The 16,871-nt window shown below is 40.9% G+C and overlaps 1 protein-coding gene across 8 annotated transcripts in view; it reads left to right on the top strand.

Annotated features, from left to right (window-relative positions):
* TNIK (TRAF2 and NCK interacting kinase) overlaps positions 1–16,871 on the top strand; it is a 361,859-nt gene that overhangs the window by 180,288 nt on the left and 164,700 nt on the right. For all 8 annotated transcript variants that reach the window (XM_089508843.1, XM_089508847.1, XM_089508849.1 and 5 more), the window contains exons 4-5: positions 1,956–2,081; positions 15,240–15,350. In XM_089508843.1, coding sequence (XP_089364969.1) covers positions 1,956–2,081; positions 15,240–15,350 — 237 coding nt within the window. The remainder of the gene's footprint in view (positions 1–1,955; positions 2,082–15,239; positions 15,351–16,871) is intronic.

Below are 16,871 nucleotides of genomic sequence, written 5' to 3' on the forward strand. Positions count from 1 at the left end.
TATTCATGACTCTGATCATGCAGAGGTAATTACTTCTGCTGCACTCCAAATAGGTAATCCACTGAGTTCCTCATTACTAATATTCTATGACTATTATGCCATTGGATAGTATAGGAATGTGCTTTCAGATTCCTCTAAATGTCCAATTCAGACATTACACCTTGGAAATTTTGGGGAAAAATGCAGAAGACATTGCAAAATAATTTGACTGCAGCATGAGACTACCACTTAAGTCACCTTTCTTCCTTCCTCCCCTCTTACACACGTTGGCCTGTTACAGACTGCCAAAATAAAGCTGCTTCGGGTCTCTTTGGAGTTATGCTGTTTAAATGATGCATGCATCCTAAGAATCCGGAAGCTGCACAAAAAGCTGCACTCCGGTGCTTAGGAATGGAGTGTGGCTTTGGTGTGACCTTTCGACTCTTAGGACCCATGCATCATTTAAATAGCATACCTCCAAAGAGACCCGAAGCAGCTTTATTTTGGCAGTCTGTAACAGGCCATAGATACATAAGCACACACACACTAATGAATTAACTCATTCCTTTCTACTTAACAGTAACAAACTTTTGTAAAGAGGCATAGGGATGAATGAGGGATGGTGCCCCCCCCCCCATGAATTGAGTAATACTAGAAGAGTAGCCACATGAGCCTTTTACTAGTCTTCGTTTTCCTGATTATGTTTACAGCAACTAACTTTAAAAATTGTAATCTTGATGGAGTTGACTTTCTACTCAACGTGTATACCAAATAGGTGGGAGGACTGAGTGGGACTACACTGGTTAGTCACACACTCCATTTACCAGATATTTGACATTAATAAGAAAACAACTTTTATGTACATAGCTCTTTGTCATCTTTACTGTTTGCGTGGTCACAGGAAGGATGTAAACAATTAATGTGTGTGTGCTGGACGTGGAGCTAATCATTAGCTGCTAATGGATGCTTTCCAATGTTACCGTCATAGAATCATAGAATTATAGAGTTGGAAGAGACCACAAGGGCCATCCAGTCCAACCCCTTGCCATGCAGGAAATCACAATCAAAGCATCCCCGACAGATGGCCATCCAGCCTCTGTTTGAAGACCTCTAAGGAAGGAGATTCCACTACACTCCGAGGGAGTTTGTTCCACTGTCGAACCGCCCTCACTGTCAGGAAGTTCCTCCTAATGTTGAGGTCATGTCCAGTGAAAGTACAAGGCAGCCCATTTCAAAGAGTGTAGGTGGGAGAGAGTGTAAGTAGTAGAAACAAAAACAAGTTCATAGGTGTGTATATCTAAGAGGGAGAGAGATTGTGAATATATAAGGTGTGTTCACATAGCAGCAAATTATCTAAGTTAGTACAGTGAATCTTTTCCTGAAAGCTCATGTCTGAACCCAACATTCTGGTCCTGTTAGACTGTATTCATTCATGGGTAAAACATCAAAGCTACAGCTCACTTCGTAGTATGGGTATAACCTTAGACCAATTGATGTTTATGGTCTCAGTCTAGTTGTAGTCCCAATTAGAGTAGACCCATTGAATCAATGTGGTCTGTATAAGTGTAGACTTATTCAGAAATTGATTCTGTTGGCTTGCTCAGGGACCAGCAGTTGCATTTGGGCCTATATTTTAGATTCAAAGGCTTTCTAATTCTCAAAGAAGTTATTTCTTCTGAGGAAGCTCTATCTGTTCAACAAAATAAAACTTCAAATCCAGTTTACTTCATTTAACCCCATTATATTATGAAGCTATCAGCTATAAATTTTGAGTATGGAACTTGCTGACAGAGAGTAAATGGATAAATACTAAGAAGTTGGACATTATTTGTTCTAAATTAAATTGGGGGAGGAGGAGAAGGGAGGAGAGGGATGAAAATAAAAACAAATCAATTATAAAAAAAGATGAAGAGAAGTAATGCCTTATAAGCCTGTTGGTGATATGGTGACACTGTTTTTTCTTCTTTTTTATCCAGGATGAGGAGGAAGAGATTAAACAAGAAATTAACATGCTAAAGAAATATTCTCATCACCGAAATATCGCTACTTATTATGGTGCTTTCATTAAAAAGAACCCCCCAGGAATGGATGATCAGCTCTGGGTATGCAGTTTTTTTTAAAAAAAAATAAGTATTTTAAGAAATACTCTTTATAATACATTCTTTGTATTTCTGTATAACTTATCTGCATGCATTTCTTCAAATCCCTACACTGTTTAATGGGAAGCTGTGAAAATATCTTCATTGATTTTTCTGGTTTTTAGGCTGGTAGTTTCTTTGTCTTTTCTAGTTTGTGTTGCATATATGCATTTGCATGTATTTATCAGTGTGTTTTTTAAAGTTGTTTTTGATATTTATATTAAGAAGAATTTGAAAAGGATGTTTCTTTTTGGACTGTAACTTCAGAATTGCAGCGCAAAAAGACAAAACCTTAAAATTTTTCCAAGTGCTGTTCTTAAATCATATAGACACATCACTGTAAGACAGACAGCATTTGTACTTCTTCTGGCATGGGTCATAGTTTGAAGGAGGTACCATATCCTTCTTTCAGGAATCAGTAAAAAATAATGTGCAGTAAAAATTAGGATGCTAGACTAGGAGAGGAGAAAGTGTTAGAGGAAACAGAACTGCCACTCAAAATGGCAGCTTCATGTCAGGCATGCTTCCATACCCCTTTCTCCTCAAAATATACTGTGGCCTGTTACAGACTGCCAAAATAAAGCTGCTTTGGGTCTCTTTGGAGGTATGCTGTTTAAATGATGCATGCATCCTAAGAATCCTGAAGCTGCACCAAAGCTGCACTCCAGTGCTTAGGAATGGAGTGTGGCTTTGGCGCGACCTCCGGTTAGGACCCATGCATCATTTAAACAGCATACCTCCAAAGAGACCCGAAGCAGCTTTATTTTGGCAGTCTGTAACAGGCCTTTGAAATCTATAGTACTTATCACTTGTTCTAACCCCAGCATTCTATGCATTTTCCTGTTTCAGCTGCTTGTTCTTGGCTGCTCCTAGCAGAGATAGGGAGCTTCAGAGCATAATGAGATCAGGACATGTTGTAAATAGTACTGGCGATTGTGGAAGAGGAACTCTCTCATGTTCTGCTATTTTTAGGAGCAGTCCTGTGTTTCTTGGGCATGATTCAGAATCACCAGGGATTGGTCATAAATAGTTATCAAAATGTTTACATTATACATTTCTTGTGAAGTTTAGCAATATGCTCAAAAATGGGTCAAAATAACTATGTATGATTGAATGACAAATGTGATGATTTGGGGGTTTAGGTTTTAATCATTTGTGTGTGTGTATGGGCCAGACCACACATCCAGCAGATTTCCTTTGGGCCATTTTTGAGAGCAGTAGGGTGTATTGTGCCCCCCTTCACTAAATCATTTCATTTTGAATGCCAGATTAAATTAGTACTTGAGAGAATTCCATCCTTCCTGCTATGGAGATAAAGCTGTATTTATTTTTTTACTGTTGTCTTTGTTGGAATAAAACTCTTTGTGATAACACCCAAGTAATTCTCTTTATCGATGCTCCTGGAGGTGATACAGGAAAATAAAAAGCCAGAGCTTTTCAATACAGATTACTATCTCTTCAGAACAAGCCAGGTTTCTGACATATTGTATTGCCATCATGCTTGGTAGCATGCACCTTTCTATTTTCATGGCACATATTGCTCAGTAACAGGAGAAAAGCCAATAGTGTTGATTAAATACAGTTGCTTTCTTCAAATCAGAATGCTTTCTTGCAACAAATTCTGGCAACCCAGGTGCTATGCCATAGGGCAAAGCATAAGAAGAGGCACCCTGCTGGATCAGACCAAAGGCTTACCAGTTCAGCATTCTGTTTACATTGTGGGCTACCAGTAAAAATCATTCTCTTGACAATGGCAGTGGCACAGTGGGTGAAATGTGGGAGAAGGCCTTCTCTGTGGCTGTGCCAAGGCTGTGAAAGTCCCTGCCAAGGATGATTCTTTTGGTCCCTTCTCTCATGGCTTCCATAGTGTAGCTATGATATATTTTTCTGTGAAAAAAATACAACCCTGTTACTCACACGGCTGAATTTATTTATTTATTTTAGTTTACCTGTTCCTGAATTTTAAAACTATTTTATCTGTTGCTCATTTTAGTATTGGTTACACAGGCTACCAGTTGTTACTGAATAGAGTTTGGCGCATCAAAGATTCAGATTCTGTGCAAGAATCTAGCAATCAGAGAAGTATCATCAAATAATGCAAAAATTACAAACAGTGTGAATTGTGCTATTGTGATTCTGTTTATGGTGATTTATTCCCCATGTTTTGTTAGTCCATTAGGAATCTCTCCCAGAACATGTATCGCTATTCAAACAACAGTAGTTTTCCTTTATTTTCATAGACATGCTGAATCTCAGTTTGTAGGCCATCAGTTCATCATCATCATCATCTTTATACCCCACTTTTCCCCAAAAACTGGGACTCAAGATGACTTACAATTTAAAACAAGTACAGTATGGTTAAAACATACAAAAGGTCAACATTAACACAGAACTAAGTATTAACAACATTGAAAACAATAGTGAACAGTATTATCATTGTAATGTGTATGTTGTGTCTTGTAATTACTTTTAAGTTGTAAGCAGTCTTGAGAAATAAGGCCCTGCACAGACAGGCAGGAAGGGGTGGCAAGATGCTGCCCCTTTCTGCCCTGCATCATTGCCGTGGCGCCTACATGGTGCCTGCAGCAATGTGCTCCAAAAAGGAGCCACGAAACACGGCATTTTTCTGCGCCGCTGCCAAGGCACCATTAGCGTCTTGGAGCAGCACAGTGATGTCTCGTGTGTGATGTGTGGTTTAGAGGCAGCACATGAGGTATATCATTGACTGTGGACACTCTGCGCTCCCCAGCTCTAATTTCAGCCCCAGGCCACCACAATGCGGCAGTCTGTACCGGGCCTAAGACTGGAGAGATGAAGTCCCAAAATATCTGCAAGATCACAAATTCTTTGCAGTTAGTCTAGATTCTGAAAATAATATTTAAGTAAGGAAGAGTAGACAATACACTTTGAGGCTCAAGCCCTAGGTTTCAGGCCTCGATTGCTTTGCTATCAGAGTCACGCTGGGAGCTTCCATTTACTTCCACAGACCTGTCTCGCTCCTCCTTTGCCTCTCGCTTGCTTCACTTCATTTCTGCCCTATTTCCTCTATCCTGCCTGCCTTACTTTAACATAACCTTCCACCTGCACCTTGCCTTTAAAAAAAATCCACTTGGCTTGGCAAGTACTAAGGCGCGTTATAGACGGGCCTTTAATACGCCCCCGTCATGTGCTAGGGGTTGGCCGAGGACCTAGCGTCCACACTGGCCTCACCCCTAGCACGTGACGAGGGCGTAAAGATGGTGGCGCCCTATACACATGGGCGCCGCCATCTTTACGTGCTGGATGCGTTGCGTCCGCACGTGTCGCCCTGGAAATGATGCCGCAAATGCGCCCCTTGCGCTTTGCGGCGCCTCTTCCGGGGCCTCAGAAGGAGCGTGATTTCCACGCTCCTTCTCGGCAGCATCCAGGAGCCGCGCCGTTTAAAGGCTGCAGCTCCCGGATGGTGCTAGCAGCGGTGGCAGCAGATCGCCGCAATACGGTGGTCTGTAACACGCCTGAGTCTCACAACATTATTCAAACTGGGAGAAAGCCACATGTTTTCATAATCCTTTACAGAACTCTGGAAAAGTTTATAATATGTGGGAACTTGGTGTTTGAAGTATCAAAAGAAAAAAAAAAGGAAGGTGATAGATGTTGATGGTGTGTGTGAGAGTGAGTGTGTAGCAGTGTGCACCAAACAGTGCATTAGTTTACTTCCTTCATATCTACTTACATTTTGTCCTATCTCAAGGGTACAGAGCACATAATGTGGATAATACAAAAGAACATTTGTTATTGCTATGTGCCTTCAAGACGTTGCCAATTTATGGCGACCCTAAGACAAACCTACCAAGAGGTTTTTTTGGCAAGATAGAGGTTGTTCTCACTAGGGGAAACCACGCGTTCTGAATCGAATCCTAGGAGTGGCGTTCCTACTAGGATCCGATTTAAACCTAGAACGGTTCTAGAGCAACCCGCAATCGTCCCCACTACAATTCGAATCGTAGAGCGGTTTAAAATTTTGAATCGTGTTTTCGTCATTTAACGCGCATTAAAAAAGTACTAGGGTAGAACCTACATTTTTCCCTTGAATCGGGATAGGAACTGGAGCATTTAAATAGGAACGACAGCCTTTGAAATCGGGTTAGCTGGATGGGAGGAGCGGAGTGCGATGGGGCTGGCCTTGGGGGAGTTGCCCTTTCTGTCCCCATCCGTCGTGGCTGTCGCCATTTTTGCTTCCCTCACCCCTTTGTCTGCTGTGGTCTTTCAATAATAGATAAGGATTTTTTTTTAATTTTTTATTTTAATGGTTTACAGGCGCTTAATCTCTTCAGCGCTTTAAGCGCCTGAAGTCCCGGCTGCTCAAGCGCCTGCATCTGCCAAAGGACTACAAGGCTTCCCCCGGTGGATTGCAACCTCCCCTCTGTGTGGGGAGAGCCCATTTCTAACGGAGGAGAGGCAGGAAGGGAAGCCTCCTCTCGAAGAGGCATTCCCTGCCCGCTTGGGCTCTGATCTCGCCCAGACAGGGAAGGGAAGGCTCCTCGTGAGGAGGCATCTGATCTCACCCAGGCAGGGAAGGGAAGGCTCCTCGCGAGGAGGCATCTGATCTCGCCCAGGCAGGGAAGGGCTCTGATCAATGGGGGGGGGGGGGATAGAGCCTTTCTCCCTCCCTTTCTCAAATGGAAACTGCCTTCTCCAACCCTGGAAAGAGAATCTTTGGGAAGAGTGCTCCCTCCCTGCTTTTCCAGCAGCCTCCTTCATTGATCTCTGGGCTCTCTGAAGGGATTCTCCCTGGCTGTCTTGGGACGTCTCTTGCTCTTGCTTTATTTGGCTTTCACTCTCTCCTCTCTCTTAGGTCTTTACCCCACGCTCTGTTTTCTCTCCTGCTTTCTCACCCTTGCTCTTGTCCCTTTATCTATTTTTTGACTGTAGCCTCTTGCCTCTGGGATCGTTCTCTTTTCCCCTTTTCTGTCTTGTGTCTCTATCCCATTTAAACTGACTGCCTTCTCCTCCTTGATCCCATTTTCCAACCCTGGGCTTTGGATGCAGAACAGTCTCTACCCACTGAAACCCACTGCCTTCTCCTCCTTGATCCCATTTTCCAACCCTGGGCTTTGGATGCAGAACAGTCTCTACCCACTGAAACCCACTGCCTTCTCCTCCTTGATCCGATTTGGCAAACACACACACACACTACAGACAGACAGACAGACAGACAGACAGACACACACATGATTATATATGAATACTCACACACACACATGCATATATATATATAAATGCATACACACACAAACATATAGGTATATATACACATATATATTTGTGTGTGTGTTTGCATATGAGTGTGTGTGTGTGTGTGTGTGTATAAGGTAATTATAAAGTAACAACTTTTTTAATTTATGAAAAAACCCTCATCTGTAGTTCCAAACCCACTGTAGAAATAATACAGTTTGAGACCCCTTAACCTGCCCTGGCTCAGTACTAAGGAATTATGGGAACTGTTGTGTTTGTGAGACATTTATCATCCTCTGCCAGAGAGTGCTGGTGCCATAATAAACTACCATTCCCAGGATTCCCTAGCACTGAGTTATGGCAGGTAATATGGGGAGACGCAGAAGAGGACGTTTGAGCGATTAAGCGCCTTCATTGGTCCATTTGGAAAAAAAACCCGCCAAAAATACATCAATTCACAAACGGTCAATGAAATGGAAATGATGCCAAAAGATAAATCGCTTCCAAATATTCTGGATTAACGTTACGTCATTCTGACGTACTATTGATTGACAGCTCCAAATAAGGTATGGAGGAGAAAAATCGATTTATTTAAACACCGATTTCATGCCAAGTAGGAACGCTAGCAGGTAAAAACTTTGATTTAAAAAACCAGATAGGAACGAAGAATAAAAGCGATTCGGAACGCGGGATAAGACCAGGGTTATTTTGAATCGGTTTTATTAAAAACGTTGTATTTTAAATCGTTTCAAATCTTAAGTGAGAACACCGCCATAAATTCAGAAGGAGTTTGCCTTTGCTTTCCTCCAAGGCTGAGAGAGAAAGTGGTTTGCCTTTGCCTTCCTCCAAGGCTGAGAGAGAGAGTGGTTTGCCCAAGAACACCCAGTATTGTAGTCCAGCACTCAAACCACTACTCCTTATTGAGTGCACTATACCCAAAATTTGTATTATAAAGCAGATATGCATTCCTTTCCATAGCTTCACAAAGATAAATCCCTTCAAATTAGCATCCAGGTACAGCACCACTCCCTGCCAGTTGTCTCCCCATTTGATTATGTGATGACAGATAACCCACCAGCTTGTCTTCCTTTTAACTACTTAATAGTTGCCACTAAATTGGGAGTGAAGAGCAGAGGAAGAAAGGGTGGTTCACTCTTGCCCCAGAACTCTTGCCCAAGATCGATCAATCTAAGCATCCTACTCTAATTTCTATGAATCAGCAGCCTACTTGATTACTTTCCATTGCTGTACTTGGCCCTGCCCTTCTGGGATTTTACAAGACCACTGCATTGATCCTCTGGTGGTAGCTATTGATGGTACATGAAGGCTAAGTAAACAGAGTAAGAAAAGATAATCCATGCCATTCTTATTGATATTCCTGAGTTGCTTCTGGAAGTGTTAATTATATGCTATTGAGCCCTACTTTAATTTCAATATGTTAACACAAAGCACATATCTGCAGGGTGATATAGGTGCTAGTTGCCTAGATGTTTGTCACCTGTCCTTGTTATCCAGAGTGTATTGAACTGATTAACAGAAAGGTTTTGCCATGCATGCAAAATGATGGTGGCTTTTAAAAAAAATCTCTTGTGTGTAGGGTCTGGATTGATATGACATTCAGGCAGAGATTGCTGGGCTGGTAAGAGCACAGAGGGAAGGTTGAAGAATACTAGTGACAGAGCCATTCCCCAGAGGAGAAAAAGCACTTGCCTTCCTGTCTAAAGATGGAGTGCTTTGCTTCCATGGCAACCCTCACAATTTAGGTTGGGAATCGTTTGCAGATATATAATGAAAGGGTAGAGGGGTTGAGAGAAGAAAACACACATGCAGATTTTGAAACATAAATATATTTTTGCCAAGGGTAGGATCTCTGCCCTTGTTCTACTGCAAAAGGAAGAGGGGAATTTCTCATTGATTTCTCAGATCTGTATGATTGTTAAAACGTCTATTACACAATATGTTGTTTTGAGGATAATGTGAACTTAGAGACTGAACTCACACTAACCTCTGATTTTGTGGAAACATTGACAGTGAACTGACAGTTTCAGCAAGTTCTAATATGGCCATGGGCTTTTCTCTCACCTCTTTTACCTCTTCAATAAATGATTATTGAAGCAATGGCAGATGGCTGTCTTTAAACAGTGGCTGGTAAATGACCCAAGCCAGAAATTGAATCCTTGGTTACATAGGCTCAAGGATGAATACTGATTGTAAGCAACCATCTTCCAAATGGAAGAGAACAGGTGTACAGTTCAAGCTGGATTTGTTGACCCATAAAGAATTTTGCAAAGCTGACCTGGAATGGAAGTCTAGCTTTTGTTACTAGTAATTAGCAACTCTGTTCTCCTATTCTATTCTGCTTTGGTCAGGCCTCACCTGGAATACTGTGTCCAGTTCTGGGCACCACAATTCAAAAAAAAAAATATTGACAAGCTGGAGCATGTCCAGAGGAGGGCAACAAAAATGGTGAAGGGTCTGGAGAGACTTAGGAAGCTGGGTGTGTTTAGCCTGGAGAAGAGATGGTTAAGTGGTGATGTGATAACCCTATTTAAATATTTGAAGGGGTGTCATATTGAGGATGGAGCAGGCTTGTTTTCTGCTGCTTCAGAGACAAGGAGATGGAGCAATGGATGCAAACTACATGAAAAGAGATTCCACTTCCATATTAGGAGGAACTTCTTGACAGTAAGAGCTGTTCGACAGTGCCTCAGAGTATGGTGGAGTCTCCTTTGGAAGGCTTTAAACAGAGGCTGTTGGGCATATGTTGGGGGTGCTTTGATTGTGTATTCCTGCATGGCCCTTGAGGTCTCTTCCAACTCAATGATTCTGTGATTCTAACTCATTACTTCCAAGCTGTGGAATCAGTGTTCCTCCACCAATGTTAGTGAGAAAACCTGCTGAGGAAGGATAGTCTCATGTACATTCTGAATGTGTATAGGAATGCCAGCAGACAAAATGATGCCATATACCCCCTTGTGCTTTCCTTTAATTTCTAGGATACTTCAGTTAGTCAGGGAGTTCTAATATATCTAGTGAGTGGTTTGCCTTCTGCACTTCATTGTTTAAAAATTAATTTTGAGGAGGTAGAAATCAAGGGCAGACTGCCATGGAGGATTGAGCGAGCTGGTAGCCTCTCTGAGATGAACTTTCAAATTAATGGATGAACTGGATACTGTTAATAATGTTGGTCCCATCTCTTTAATATTTCATAGCTGCAGTGTGTCAGGGAATGCATTCTTCATTTTCATCACATTTTAATTATGAACTGTGTGTACATAAAAAGACACAGTCTTTGTTTTGGCCTCAAGTAAGAAAGAGCAATGGCTGCATGGTGGCTTGCCTGTGTGTTCATTATTTTTCATATTGTTATGCTCCAGAAACAAAAGCTTGCCTATTGTTTTGAACACAAAAGATCAGAGCCTATTTTTCAGCTTTCCTAGTTTTTGTAGTCTCTTCTGGGATGCATTGATTCAGTTAAGTTCACCATTTATGTCCTTAAAAAGGCAGTTTAGAATGACTGTTTAATGGGGTGAGGTCAGCACAAGCCAGTTGTGAAGGCTTATAGGTGAGCAGCTAGCCCTATGAATGGTTCATCATTTGTCCAGACTTAAACCCATTACTATCTTGAAACATGAATGGACAGCAGCACAATGAGCTGTGGTTTTAAGGTTAGTTCATATCCTCCTTCATTCCCATTAACAAAATACAGGTATACCTCAGATGTATTCTTTAACAGAAGCTTTTGGTACTAGAGGCAGAAATAACACAGAAGGAATATGGATGGTTTGCTACACCACAAAGAAAAACATGTTCGACATACACGTGAAATTAAACAATCAGTTCAATCTTGCATAAGTAAACAAAAACACTTTAATCTTCTAAAAACTATTTCAAAACGTCATCTAAAATACATCCAGAAAGGAGGAGGAAGTTGATTTGCTTTCACCAGCTTCCATTTTGTTTATGATTTAATTTGGTAATCAATTTTTAAAATGCAAGTGATAGTTGATGGGCCAGGCTTATCTGCTTTCCCTTGTTCTCTCTCTATTGATGTTCACACATGCTCTAGAGTTAGCTGCTGTTTACCTTGCCTGTTGTAGAAAGACACACAGTTGTGATAAGATCAACTAGATAGAATCTTAATCTTTTCCAGCTCACGTTTATTGCATTGTTTACTGAATGCACACTGCTACAACCCTCCACCTCTTGCACCTTCCTCACGTTGCTACTAAACAAACTTCTAGCTGGTCAGAGGAGGAGGAGGAGGTGGGTGTCTGGGCGCATGTAAAAAAGGCTTCATGAAAAGAAGTTCCTTTGACAGAGGCTTTGTTAACTGATGCATACCTCCAGTTTGGTCAGGCTTCACACTGCATTATAACATACAGACAGAATCTGTAGCAGAATATTGTATCATATAATACAGCTTTTTAAGATTCCAGCCAATCAACCATTTAGCATGCCTTTTTCCAGAATAATTCATTGTATGACCTCATTTCCCTGGTTTTCAGTTTTATCCTTCCCAATGTTCTGCCAGCATTCTCTGCCCACTGAGAATGTTTAGTCTTCTTATGCTGTTTGGGGATTTACCATCTCCTTTAATTGTTTTAAATATGTGTGTGGCTTCTCGAGTTTCCCTAAGCCTACTGCTATCTTGCTCTTTTGTGCGGTGCATGTGTGAGTTAGAAAAAAACAATCAATGTTTCAGAGAATGAGTTTATTATTAGCATATAGAATAGATCAATTATGTGCTTTACCTGCTTAATCGCATAGTACTACTTAAATTGATGGTCCCTGGACTGATACTGGTCCCTGAGCCATTCCGCTTTGCTGGTCTTGGGTGAGTGTGCAGGAAAGAAAAATAGTTGTAGCCAATAGTTCAAATTTGGTGCTAGTCTCTGGCACATTGGGAAAAAAGGTTGGTTCCCTTTATCAGATAGCCCGAGAAGCACTGTCAGACTGCACCTGCGCTGCAGAAATAATGCAGCTGACACCACCTTACCTGCCGTGGCTCAACACTATGGAATTTGGGGATTATTTATTTATTTATTTGGAATATTTATACCCCACTCTTCAGCCACAAAGGCTCTCAGAGCGTCTTACAAATGGTAAATTAGACATTTACCTGCCCTGAGGCTTACAACCTGAAAAGACATGACAGAGAAAGGAATGGCAGTGGGGAAGGGGATCAAGTCCAGAAATTCTCTCTCTCTCTGAGGCCTGGACCATGGCAAATGGACTGGAGGAAGGGCTCTCCTTCTTACTCTGGGCTAGCCCCAATGGAGCTGGCCTGCCTCTCTCTCCCTCAGAGGCCGGATGGTAGTTTTGTAGTTTTGTGAGATAATTACCCTCCTCTGTTAGCTGTGGTGCCACAACAGACTGCAAATCACAGAATTCCATAGCATTGAGCAATGGCAATTAAAGCAGTGACAAACGGAATTATTTTTGCAGTGCAGATGCAGCCTGAGATTATGTGAAACTTGGAGACAGATTTGTTTTCCTCTTTTAGAAATAGTATATTATATTAAGAACTATATATTCTTTGTGCATCAGCAGGGAAGGGAAATGCCCAGTGGGAAAGACAAAGCAAACCATCATAAAGTGAGCAAAGGCTGATTCTTCTGAATTTGCCAGCCCTGAATAACTGTCTAACTTGTTTGGTTGGAAGGAATTTTGTGCAAGAAATGAAGGCATATAACTTTTCTATAGATTTATATGATATTATTGCCTGTCTTTTCAATTACAACACTTTTTCAAAAATTCTCAAAACTATGGATAACAAAGTTATAATTATTTAAGTAATCATTCATGCAGTCAGTTTATATTCTGTCTTCAGAATGAAAAGACAAACATAAGCCATCAAAATCATCTGTCCAAAGTTCTTTGAAACAAGAAATTCTTGACCAATCAGTAAAAAGATGGCAAGAACATCTTGTCAGAAGATATTCTGGCTCAGTTTGGGCAATCATATCCTTGCTTAATAAATCATTATAAGCACATGCTTCATGTATCAGCATACATTTCTTTGGTGCTGCTTTGTTCCTGTTTTGCACAAAGACAGGAACCATCATCAAGCAATCCTTGATATCTGAAACAGCAAGCAACCCATGATTCAGAAGTCAAACTGACATTAACCACAGCTCCCAGTTTTGATGTAATGGGAATCTATGTTAAACTGTGGCTTCCTTATTTGTTTTGATGCTTGTATAAAGGGGGGAGGGGGGGACAAAGAGGCTGCATGTAAATGCAGAAAGTTTCTGTGTATCCTGATAAACCTCTCTAAACATAGCTGTTAGCCAAGTTTAAAGGAACAAAGAGTCTAATGGTACCTTACAGCCTAACAGTTATTTCTCATAACTATTCATGGACTACATATGGCACCAGATGCAAACTGCAGTCTGTGAAAACTTATATATTTTTTTAAAAAGCATTAGTTTTACTAATTTTTGTTTTGTTTTTGATATGATAGTCTGTCACACGTACCTTCCTCAAAATTGCCATGGCTTGATGGAAATGTATTTGGTTGTATTACAAGATCAAATCTGTGCTCTTGTATATTATACATATTTCTTTTTGGATCCTGTACTGGGAGAAAGGAAGAATGTATAAATGAATAAATAGTATTCAGTAAAATAAAAACCAGCTTTCCTGTCCACTCACACGCAAAAGAGGCACAGGAGAAATGTTTGAGTGCTGTTGGTTTCAAAAGCTTTAGCAAAAACACTTTAAAACCTAAGATACTTTTTTTTCAAATCTGCCTTGAGCCGTGGGAAACCTTGAGCATGCTATTTTCTCACTTTATTTTCTGATCTTTTAAATGGGAATGTTATTATGTGCCTTCAGGCTGACTCTGACATGGTTACACTATCATAGAGTTTTCATGGCAAGAAAAGAGGTTCAAAAGTGGTTTGCCATTATCTTCTTACAGTGATGTGACTTGACTGAGAACACCCAGTGAGTTTCCATGGCTGATTGGGGATTTGAACCTTGGTCTCCTGGAACCTAAGAGCCTATACAGACTGGTGGTATAGTCAAAGGCTTTCATGGCCGGCATCCATAGTTTTTTGTGGGTTTTTCAGGCTATGTGGCCATGTTCTAGCAGAGTTTCTTCCTGACGTTTCGCCAGCATCTGAAGATGCCAGCCACAGATGCTGGCGAAACGTCAGGAAGAAACTCTGCTAGAACATGGCCACATAGCTCGAAAAACCCACAAAAAACTACTGGTGGTATACTTCGGCATGGGGACATGGCATACGTAGGCTAGCCACCCTGATGCCGCTGTCACACCGCACACCCAACAACATGGCAGGGGTGTCATGGCGCTCTGTGAGCATAGCATTTAAACATGCTGCACCAAAGAACACTGAAAAGTCACCACCGCCACGGCTAGGGCACCCTTTCCGCAGTGCAGAAAGTGGCTGCTTTTTGCAGCTTCTTTTTGCACCGTGGAAAGGCCAGATCGAGGCTGCAGCGTGTGGTTGCCGCACCCCTGATCCAGCAAGGAAAGAGGCAGCACAGAGCCACCCCTTATGGGCCATCTGTTGAGGCTATAATACCATGTTGGCTTTCCTAAACTTTGTTACCTGTTACAAAGTTGTTTCAGGGGATGAAGGAAACAGACATTGCACAGTGTGTTCCATGGTAGAACAACTGTAGAAGTTATACAAGTAACTGTATGTCACCCTTTCTCATGAAGGCAGTTCTGGCATGTCCTTTGTATTCTTTTGGCCTTTCAAACCTCCCAGGCCAAGGGGAACTTGAAAGTGAAAAGGCATTGCCATTATTTAATGATTGCTTTTGTCTTTCAGCAGCCTTGTTTCTTGCCAATTGTAGTGTGTTCCACTGGGTTATTGCAAGCCAGGGGATACTTTTTGATTAATTATAATGATTGCATTTTGTTTCTTTTGCCAGCTGGTGATGGAGTTCTGTGGCGCTGGCTCTGTCACTGATCTGATCAAGAACACAAAAGGGAACACTTTGAAAGAGGAGTGGATTGCTTATATCTGCAGAGAGATTTTACGGGTATGTATCCAAACTCGGCTAACCATGCTTCTGCCTGTCGATAACAGCATATGTTGCTTGGGCCCAGTGCAGAGGTCATGCTGGCTCCTTCTGAATTGTTTTTCATATTCAGATTCAAGAAATTCCTGCCTACTTCCTCATGTCTTTTTTCTTGCACAAAACACTCCTTCCTTTCTCTTATCAGATTTCACATTTGTTGAGCATCACAAATGACGGTTTAAGACCTTTGTCAAGATATCACATGGCTCTGTCTTTGAATCCTGGTTGGTATTTAGCATAGTTAATTTCTGTAGGAGGAAACACTATCCTGTGGTTCTGAACAACAGGGGAAGGAAGTAGAGATCTGTACTGGGAAGAGAAAAAAGGAATTGCACATTTCCAAGACTGTCTCCTGAACAACAAACCAAATTTTGCAAAGTGCTAGTGTTATGTCTGGATCAGGTAGCTGGACCAGGAATTTGGTGCTTAGAAAAGAGATGCACCTTGGAAAGTGGCTCCTAAAGCTTTGCGAATAATCATAAGTGAGAAGTATTGTAGGTGCCTGTAGGTATGAATGATTCATAGTCACTTAAATATGATGCATAATAAATGAGAGAGAGTTGGCTCTTTTCCTTCATGACCTTTAGCCCCATTGTTTCTTTTTGGAGGAAAAGAGACTCTTTTTAATATTAATAATAGCAAAGGTATATGTAGATTAGAATTCCATTTTCCTTTAGAAATACTGAAAAATAGCAAAGATAGTGTTATATGCAAGGAACACAAATAGAAGATTGTTTTTGTTTCGTTTTGATCCAGCACCTCTGAATTGCATTACAAAATATTGAATCATGGAGGCGGGAAATTGTGCTTTTTTTGTCAAAGTCACTACCCTCTACTGTTGAAATTGCAGTGGGGTGAGAATCATGCTCCACTTAAATTATTGATTTTCAGCATTGAAGGGACATCATTGAAGTAAATTGTGAAAAACTTGTCTGTAAATTATAGTGTATATGTTACAGTAAGAAAGATTGTTAGGTCTGTGTTAGTTTCCTGTAGATTTCCTTCATGGCAATCCATAATCTATTGAACCTTTGATTAGTCTTCTCCAATGAGAACATGAATCCAAAATCAAGCCAAATCCAAGCATAGTTTACTTAAACAGATACATACACCCTCTTGAGAAGAAAGTACTTTTCAAAACCATGTTCTGTCATTGAACAATTGTCTAATGTCTCTAGTAACTGAGAAAATAAACATAACTATTAATCTACTATTTCTGGACAAATTGGGGCTTACCAATTCCACCTGTAACTCACCTATGTATTTTGTGGGCCATTGAATTCAATGGGTACAGTCAGAAACCATTCAATTCTTAGCCTTCTAATAAAAAATGTTCTTATACAGTACTGCAGTTTTACAAAAACATAATGGCTACAATACTCATATAATACCCAGTTCTGGAAACCTAGCATCATGTCAGGTCAACATAAAAGAATATACAGTCACAGATACTTAGCTACCTCAAGCTACAAAACACTTAAG

The sequence above is a fragment of the Sceloporus occidentalis genome, unplaced genomic scaffold (assembly GCF_023333645.1).
Source record: "Sceloporus occidentalis isolate IW3139 unplaced genomic scaffold, rSceOcc1.0.p SCAF_2, whole genome shotgun sequence".
NCBI lineage: Eukaryota > Metazoa > Chordata > Lepidosauria > Squamata > Phrynosomatidae > Sceloporus > Sceloporus occidentalis.